The 10,117-nt window shown below is 32.1% G+C and overlaps 1 protein-coding gene across 3 annotated transcripts; it reads left to right on the top strand.

The window, feature by feature from the left end:
• The first annotated feature begins 194 nt into the window (after window positions 1–194).
• On the top strand, window positions 195–9,610 carry LOC122572341 (centrosomal protein of 78 kDa-like). Of its 3 annotated transcripts, none has more exons than XM_043737222.1 (5): window positions 195–4,081; window positions 4,827–7,641; window positions 7,845–8,035; window positions 8,453–8,833; window positions 8,923–9,610. In XM_043737222.1, the coding sequence occupies exons 3-5, from the start codon at window positions 7,934–7,936 to the stop codon at window positions 9,463–9,465; spliced, it is 1,026 nt and encodes a 341-aa protein (XP_043593157.1). In that variant the 5' UTR covers window positions 195–4,081; window positions 4,827–7,641; window positions 7,845–7,933; the 3' UTR covers window positions 9,466–9,610. The 3 variants fall into 3 exon arrangements, with proteins under 3 accessions (XP_043593157.1, XP_043593165.1, XP_043593148.1); XM_043737230.1 differs by having other exon boundaries at window positions 195–5,186; window positions 5,327–7,641; XM_043737213.1 differs by having other exon boundaries at window positions 195–7,641.
• The last annotated feature ends 507 nt before the right edge of the window (window positions 9,611–10,117 follow it).

The raw sequence follows: 10,117 nt of genomic DNA, 5'->3' as shown, positions 1-10,117 counted from the left end.
CTGTGGTACTGCGTCGACGCCAGGGGATCTCTTCTTTTCTTTAAGGGCACGTTCGCACTACGTGACATATGATTTATTCGTTTATTAGAGTTTGTTTTGATAAGCAAAAAAAAAAAATCTGTTACGAAATTTTTGGTAAATATCTTTTCGAGATAAAATTGATCGGTGACAGATTACATTTTTATAAGGAAATCTTGTATCGTAAAGGATATTATTTATAGGTTTCTTTGTAGGCTTCAAAGTAATATAACTGCAAAGTGTTTCTTGGTAAATATCCTTTATAGGTAGAATTGATAGTTTATAAGGATCTTTATAAGGATGTTTCACGTGACAAACGATTCTTTAGCTTTCTCGGTAGGTTTAAGTTTACTATAACCAGATGATGTTAAAATTGATAAGATTAAAATTAAGATTAAGATTACCATTCTTCGATAACAAGATAAAATTGATCGATGTCTAAGTTTATTCTCATAAGGATGTTTCATGTAAAAGAGAATTTTTTTGATTTAGATTTCTTGGCAGATTTAAAGTTGGTGTAACTAGATGTTTTTAATTGATACATGATATTAGAGTTATTATTCCTGGATAACGAGACAAAATTGATCCGTGATAGTTCATATCTTCGTAAGGATGTTTTATGATAAAGAAGAGTACTTTTCGAGATAGATTTATTGATAGGGTTGAAGTTGAACTAAGTAGAAATTTTAGAAAGATACATGTATGTAGGTTGAATTAGGTAGAATTAGCGAGGTAAGCTAACTATGATAGTTTCCCAAAAAATAATATCGTTTAGGGAAATTAATGATTAGAATGTTAAAAAGATAAATGTATGTCCATTAACGAAATTAATTGCGGCAACATCTCGAAGAGAAACATAAACCATTAGCAAAGATTAATCGTAGAAACTAACGTAGTTTCTCTAATGAAATTAATGGATACAGTGTTTTGGAAGCTATCGCGGATTATTTAGTTAGAATAATTGAAAACACTAGAGGTAGAATTCAACGTTTGTGAAACATTTTTAGCGTCCTACTGAGAAAGAGGATTCTAAGAGTAATTGCAAAAAAAGATCGTATATTTTAAAAAGTTTATTAACCATTTAAAAAATAGGAAAGAAATATTTTAATTTTATTTTCGATAGCTTCTAAAGTGAATCACGAACGATTAAATGACATTGTAGAGACAATAAACATGATTAATTAAGATGCATACAGTTAGACAATGAAATTATCTTACGTATGATATTTAATAATTCATAGCTTGATCGTATTTTGCTGGATTGAGAAGATACTAATGATATTTTTGATGAACCGATAGATACAACACAGATAGAATAATAATAGGTACAGTGGCATGACATAGTGTGTGGTAGGTTTTGCAGCACGATACCGAGTGTCACGTTATGAAACATTGAACAGAATCTCCTTGAAAACATCATTCGACTTGAAAGGCTAATATTGCACACTGTCTGAATAGTAAACAGCAATTGCACTCGTGACCTGTTTGGTTTTGCAGAAGTTCAAAACGCAGTGTAGAGATAAAAAAAAGCTGGATTGGTTAATACGAACTTTTAAAATGCAAAACCCTTTAACCTGTTGTTTGGGTGTTTATTAATGCAGCTTTTTATATTAATACTATTTGTTTAAGAAGGTTATAGAAAGGTAACGAAAGTGTTGGTACGAAGTAGAAAATATAAAATAGCACCAAATAGAATTAATTTATATATATAATCTCTGCATGTAAAAAATAATTTAATAGAAAATAAGAAGGTATAGTTGTAATATATACGAAATATAAAATTAAGTACCGATATCTAAAATATAAAATGAACTGTCTATTTCGAAAGATTCGAAGCATCTACCGGAAGAAAATATAGAAAATCGTTTCATGAAATAGCAACATAATGTCTCTGCCAAAGACAGAAAAATAATAGTAATCTATAAATTGAATTAGAAAGATTTCAATCTGGATGGAATCTTCGAATCTAAATGGAAAGGAAAGAAAAACAAAGATTCGTTAAATTTTAAGTATTTATCAAAAGAGAGTACAACAATTTATTTTAGATATAAAATAATAACACGATATATCTTCGCACAAACGTAAAATATTTAATAGGATACAGGTTGTCAAAATGTGAAAGGTCATAAACTGACAGATCCATTTCAAAATGCATCTAGAAGATCCTTTTTCCATAAAAATGGATAAATTGTGGGATACAGACAAGTCGAAATTACAAAATTAAAGATCCATTTCAAAATCTATCTAATGAAGTTCTCAGTATTATTTTATAAATTAATAACACGATATCTTCCCTTGGAAAAATGCAAAAATTAGTAGGATATAAGTTGAACTGTTTGAAATTTAAACTTTAAATTGCACAAAAATTTATATGTTTAAACAAAGAGGACTGTAGGAGAAGAAATGACATGCTCGGTTACAATCAAAGAAACTTGGCGAGTATCTAGAATTTGATTGTGACAAATAATAGGATCATTCGATAATTGTTATTGTGAATTTACCTAGCGGTAGCACAAAGCGATTATTTGTCTAGGGGCGCTTTAGTTTCTTTGGCGGAAATTATCTTTGCCTGTGACCTCACTGTAATGCGTTTATATCTAATTGTTTTGCTCGTTGCACCTTCGTTATGGAACTGTATCTTGCACATGGCGTTCAAATTAATACACCTTTCCAGATGACTATACGCGACTGAAGTAAATATTCGTTCTGAAAGTTTTAGGATCGTTAATATTCAAATGAAATTCTTCGCTGCTTGTTACTCTTTCTCTTATTGTTAATTTAAACATTAAAAAATTTCGCCCTCCTCGTCCGAAAATTTGAAAAATCTGGACTCATGGAAAAGATTAAGTTTTACGTTAATTGAAGTGTTTGGAGTTTGAATATTAAAAAGGATTATTAAAGTGGTTAAGGTTAAAAAGTGGGATAAAAGATAACGAAAAAAGTGACGACCCTGCACAAAGTAAAATATTAATTAAATATATTTAGAGTTTGACATCGCGGTATTACAATTTTAATGAAAATACGAAAAGTAACAAAAAAAAAAAGTATATTAAAGATATTAAGAAATATGATAAACAAAGACGTACCTTCTTGCGTTTAAGTCGCAGAATAGGAGTATAAATTAATTTGTGGTTAAAAAGTGTACATTGGATTTATTAATTAGGGGCTTTTACTTGTGAATAATGGTTGAGCAGTTAATTGATAATTATTATAATCTAAATGAACTTATTTACGTAAAATTAGTATAATACTTAAAACAAGAAAGTTAAAGTAAGAATAAATTATAGAACTAAATTGCTTCATTTAAATGAAGAAAAATTAAGAATTACAATTTTTAAAAATAAGTTATATGTGTCTTAAAATATTTAAAAAATATCCTATTATACTTTTTATTAATAATAGCAGACATCAGAAATCGAGAATACAACGATGGTTAGTACTCCAGGGTTAATGCAAGCAAACAACTATGAAGATTAACAATGCAGATACGAGAATATTAATGAAAAATTTAAATGTTCAATATATTTTAAAAATTCAATAAAAGTAATAAACGAAATAAAAATAATTTCTCGTTATTAACCTCTGTATTTGCTGTGTTCCACATTTAAAACGATTAATCTCAATTTTATTTTCTCATAAATACAGAAACCTAACTGCGTATTTATTTATAAACATTATCTTTTATTTTTACTTAAAAAACGATTTTAATAAAATAAAAGTGTAATTTAGAAACTAGCGAAAACAAATTCGAGAGGCAAAATTGATGAAATGTTCGAAGGATAAAGATTAATCTGCAGAAAGGAATTATTATTACAAAATTTACTATAAGTCAACGACGACGACGTTATTTAGAATTTACAAAGAAGAGCAGGCCAGTCTATTTTTGATCTTCGTAATTAAAAAAAAAAGGACAAACTGGAAATGTAATTAGTCATATCCGCATTACGGTGAATCATACCAACATTGAGGAATATATCGTAATAATGTTAATGATGGACATATAATTAGTTAAATATGTAATGCTTACCAATGGCACTGAATGTTTGCTCTTCCAATACTAACCGTAAGTTCAATTAAATGTATTACCTTTCTTTTTATTTTTTTTTTTATACGTGAGGCAATCCTGACGGACACCTCGCCGCTTTTCTGGGAAGCGGCAGGGTAGTGTCGGACTTACCGACTACAACCGTTGGGTGGCCTACCTAACGCCCAACAGGAGTGCTCCGGGACTGAATTCAAATTGCTGCCGGAACACTCCTGCGTCTTCTCCCATTCTGAGGGAGCCATTCCTCCAAGTTTGAACATTGAGAGGGACCACATCTCTCAACGCTATCCCCTGGGTCGTCGTTTAAGTCCGATGTACAAGACCCAGGAACAGACGATTCCCTCATATAGTCAGCGCACTTCGACTTTGGTTCCACTGATATTCGGCAGCAAGCTACATAAGGCGTTGGCTGCTGCGTCACTTTGGAGACCAAGTGCTTGAAGTGCGGCCTGAACGTCCATTGACTGTCGATGGTGAGGCCCAGATATTTCATCTGAAGCCGCACCTCGACATCCTGCCCGTTTATATCCAAACACAGGCCGGGCGGAGGAGCCTCCCTACGCCGCCAGTCGTAAAACCAAATAGCCTCCGACTTGGCTGGGGACACCCTGAGGCCCAGCCTGAATTAAATGTATTACCTATCTATTATTTACCTTATCTATCTTTCTATTATCTCTTGTTAAAGCTTACTATGTGTTAATCAAATTCATTATATGTAACCGATATTTGATAGAAGCATGCATTACTAATTTTAACTTCGCAGGATATCTTAACAATAATTAAATTCTAAGAGATAATTCTAAGAGTAACTACTCCTATGTTGGATGCAGTTAATGCGGTCATTGCAGTAAGAATATTTAACATAATAGTAAATTAAGGGTAAAAAATACGAGTAACTCTGAGTGAAGAGATTAAGTGATAAAACGATAAAATAGAATTGATAGAGTGATGTTATAAATTTCTTCAAATAAATTAAATAAAAAAAGGAAAAAATAAAGAGAAGCAAAGAAACATAAGATAATATACGAAAGTCTATAAGTGTAAGTCTGTATACTCCTATCTATGTTGAAATAAAGTAGAAAATAATTTAATTTGATGTAACTCAACCATAAAATAATTGAAGGTATGTATACTCTAAAATGTTCTGTATCACATAGCACATAGTGCAACTGTAATCATTAATTAAAAGATGAAATGCACGAATGGCGTAATAATGGTAATCATTATTTTGCACCATTCCCTTAGAATCTTTTAATGTTCCAGGAATAATTCAAATTTTTCCAGCGACATGAAGTTGCGAACGAAGAACAAAAGCTAATAGTCAGATGTTCGATGTATATTTCGGAAACTGCAGTTTCTTTTTTTAATGAACCTTCAATGAGAAATATTTATAATCCAACTTTTTTTTTTTAATTATTCAGTGATATGTCCGGGCATTTTGTCGGTCAGTAAGTTCCGTACAATGATAAATCAAGAAGTGATTGACGATCGTGTATCTTGACATTATGCAAAATAGCAGAGAGGCGAGAAGAATCAATCATGGGCATTTTGCTTGGTTATACAAGGTTCGTTAACTCACTTGAGTCATTTGTAATTTCTGTTACCATCGTTGGTCTAAATCTTAAATTAAAATCATAATTACAATTTCAACGATATAATTTAATTATAAGCAAATATACAAAAGATTAGAAAAATAGGAATAAAAATGTATAGGAAAAAGTAAAACAAAATTTCAACTGGCTTAATGTAAGAAAATTATTTAACACTTTTATAGACTTTAGAATTTTAATCAACCTATTCTTCAGAAACGCTAATAATTTGATCATCCAAGGATAATAATTTAATTTAACGCCCCCCGTAAAAGAAAGTTATATTTCACACGGTACAAACAGAATTTTTTAACAAGGTCCTATGTCAAGAAAAGTGCGTTAAACCATTACCCGCTGTACAAGCATATTTACCAGAGGGTTTTCTACGATTCTGCGTGGATCGCGTGGCTCTGAAAGATTGGTCCCCGATACTGAAAAGCATCGCCGAGAGCCGAAATCTGTCGAAAATCAATATCTATAGCCGAAGTCGTTGCAAACGAGTACGTGAGAAAGTGAATACGGAGGAGAAGCTTGAGAAATTATGGTATCTACCGTATAATTCTGAACGTCATGTCAGACAAATTTAACCGAACTTTGTAAGAAATGTAAAACTGGCGGTCACGAATCATACTTAAACAAAGTAAAAGTGGTATTACGTAAAGACAGATTGCTACTACGAAAAGATGTAAAATTATCGTGTGAAAAATAACGAATAGTCCTAGAGGCTCGAATATTTCGAAGTTTAATTAAGGTACTTTATCTAAATATTTTGCAATCAAATATTTTATGCCAATTAAATTTATGGAAATGTTCGATTTCGTTGTATCCCCAAGCTTAAATATCCCAAGGTACTTCATCTATATATCTTGCAATTAAACATTTTATGAGAATTAAATTTAGAGAAATGTCTGATTTCGTTGCATCTCCAAGCTTAAACTTCCTAAGCTTTGCTCTAACATCACAGTGTTATCTTTCTATGTAGCACAAGTGCTCTGAAATGTTTCTGTTCTTCGTGTCCCAAAATTCAATTACTAAAACGCTAAATTTTCAAGTGTTGAATTCTTCAATTTCTGTATTATCAAAACGTCGAGCATAAATGTTCTGAAACTTTTCAATTCCAATTCATCTTATCTCAGAAATGATTAATAAAATAATTAAAAAATTCCAATTCAGAAATTCTTCAATTTTTATATTACTACAATAAAAATTGAACATAACTGAGAGTTTTCAAATTATTCAATTGCAAACCTCTTTATCTCCAGACTAATTACGAAAACAATACAAAATTTCCAATTCATAAATTCTTCAATTTCCACATTATCAAATTCTTAAGCTTACCAAAGAATCAAATTATATTACTATAGAAATAAAAACAGGATCTACATTGAATTTTGTCTATGCTTAAGATTGAAATTTCTATGCTTGAAGGATGAATATTTAATGCAGAACTAGCACGAAATTATTTTCGAGAAATATATTTTCTTTGCGGATACTACTCCCAGAAAGTTTAAGCTTGCAGGTCTGCATCTCCTGGACTGAATGGAAAGAGAGAAAAGAGAGATTTAAACGAAAAGGGAACGATCTAAAGGAATGTGGAACCAGAGGAGGGACAAAATGAAGGCCAGAGAAAGACAGGAGGAGAGGGATAAACGAAGGAAAAGGCCAGAATCTCCCAATATGAATAATATAGAGAAAGTTAGAATATAAACAAAAAAGAAAGACGTTGATACCCTAGACTGGCATTTGATGACACGTCCAGGCGATGCAAGGGAAAGGATGGAGCAAGGCCAGTCATCTACACCAACTTCCTGTTGCGCTGTCTCGTCGACTCCATCGCTGTATGCGCCAGGGATTCTTCCGCCATCACCTCCATCACTCTCGATGGAATTCCGTTATCGCTGAAGTACCTCAACATCCTCTGTTGCGGTTTGAAGAACAATGAAAAGCTAATTAATCTATCTCTGACGAAGTGTCATATAGGAGACGTCGGTTAGTATCATTTTTCAACTTTTTAACGCGTAATAATCATTGTTATGTTATTATCTTACTATTTTTTCCTTAACTCAGTAATGTTCTAACATTTTACTTTGAAAACACAAATTATATGCATTTTATTTGGAGTCGCTCTTGTGCTATTCGTCAAGCTCTTATGGAATAGTTTTAGTTACCGTCCACTTCTGTTGTTGATTCAGGTTGTGATTTGTTGTTGGGCTGTTTGAGGAACAATCCAAAATTGTGTGCATTAAATTTATCGTCCTGCCGGCTATCGAACAGAAGTGCCATGTGTCTGTCGCTGTTCTTGAAGAGAAGGAAGGCTGATCTGTTGCAGAATGTTTGGGAACAGTCCTCTGTGCAATCTCCGGAAGAAAATTCTGACAAGAAGGTGATGATCAATTTTATTGTATATTATGAGAAACTATAGATATGTATCTATGTAACAAATCCAAATTATAATAACGTAACTATTAGACTGCAGATGTTTATACATTTGTGATTTAAAATTTAAAGGTGTAACAACGTACAGAATGCACATGATACACCGAAAGATGTATAAAATATCTAAAATACGCTATTCGCTGTAATACTTGAAGTAAAAGTGAAACAAATTTGTATACAGGTTCCATCCGCAGTCTAATGTGACTAGCAATTATTTTCACATTAGCAATTAATTCCAGCAATTATGTTCACAAAAGATGTAAATTTGCATAACTATCTAATAACTATGCTACATTCAGAACGTGAATTATATTGTTCAAGATAACAGAACTGTATTGTAATTTATTGAACTCTCTTTTTTCAGCCCCAGGGATTGCACACGTTGATTCTGAACCAAAATCCAAAAATCGGGGACACTGGCGTGAGGCAGTTAGTTTATGCGTTAAAAAGCGACGTCTGGCTGAGATCGCTGAGTCTGAGGCACTGTGGGATCAGTAAACACGGAGCAGAGACGATGATCCGTCTCTTACAAACCAACAGTAGAATTACGAAACTAGATCTCACTGAAAATCACATACCTATTAACACCTTACAAATGATACTGAGGATTTTGAAGAGAAGGCGAGAGATGACTGAAAGTATAACGTCGAAGAAAAGATTTCGTATAGATATGAGACGAGACTTGATAAAGAATGGAATTCATGAACTTATAAAACAACGTAGAAGAAGTTTACGAAATAGAACAGTAAGTTGTCAGTTTTCACTTCTCTGTAATTTAAACAAAGCCCAAAAATATTTATATATCTAATAACTTAAAAATGTTAATTTGCCCAGGAGAGGCTCAACAAATATTCAACGCAGAAACATCATTGGAAGAAGATCCATAGGTTCGAGATAAAACTGAAACAGTCGAAGGAAATAGAAGTTCCGAAAGAGGATCAAAGTCGAAGGAAGAAACTTGGAGATTTGGAATCGCAGTTATGGAGTCTAGTCGAGTCGAATTTTAAATTGAAGGAGGAACTTTCGAGCAATAAAGCGTTGCTGGATACAGAAGCGCAACAAAGATCAAAAATGGAGGACGAGTTGCAAAAAGTGTCGCTTCGGTTAAACGACCTTAAAAACAAAGTCGTTATGCTAGATTGTGTTTCATCGAATGCTTGTAACGAAAGTCGTTTATTGAAGGGACTGAAGTACATTTTTGACAAATTGGAATCATTTTCGACAGCGAGGCAAAAGGATATGAACGAGGAAGTTCTTTTGAATCCTGTGGAGCCATTATGGTCATCGCCATTGACACAACAAATGGAGAATAGTTTCGTGAATTGCTTGCAACAGACTAATGTAGCTTTGTTTCCTGTTGAAAATATCATGATGTGAATTTCAGACGATGATTTTTGAAGATATATATAAATAACATACAAATTACTTTTATGAGGTCTATTTTAATAAAAGAAACGTTTTGTATCATTTTGAATTGTATTTTTACGGTGGTATTATAAGAATAAATGTTTGGTAAAGAGAACATGGCAATTTTTCTTACCTTTTCTCATCCTTCAGTTTTAATCCTCTCAATAATTCATCAAACCAATTAACAAACTTCAAATTTCAATTTAAGAATTTCCATTCTGTTCAAAAGTTTTCGTCGAGTGCCATTCTTCTTAGATCCAAAATATAATTGCGAAGTAATAATGGTAAAATTATAAAAAACAATTAGGAATAGAATAAATTCTTCTAATAAGATTGATATTTGTTAATATTTGTGAAAAAGATAGAGTCATTATGTTTAGATATACCTGCAACTTCCAATACAATTGTATTAAACAGTTTCCTGACAGTTTTAAGAATTCCTAACTTTCCGATAAACGGTACATATGTTTTGTTCAGTCTGCGATACAATCACAATCGATTCAATGTATAGAATAAGATTACAACACCAACGATTGGAATTAAATATAAGTATAACCATGAAAATGCATATCATCGTCGTGAAGGAAACATAGAATTGTTTATCGTTAGTAAGAGGATATAA

This window comes from Bombus pyrosoma, linkage group LG2 (assembly GCF_014825855.1).
Source record: "Bombus pyrosoma isolate SC7728 linkage group LG2, ASM1482585v1, whole genome shotgun sequence".
Classification (NCBI taxonomy): domain Eukaryota; kingdom Metazoa; phylum Arthropoda; class Insecta; order Hymenoptera; family Apidae; genus Bombus; species Bombus pyrosoma.
This window is presented reverse-complemented; position numbering and strand designations above follow the sequence as displayed.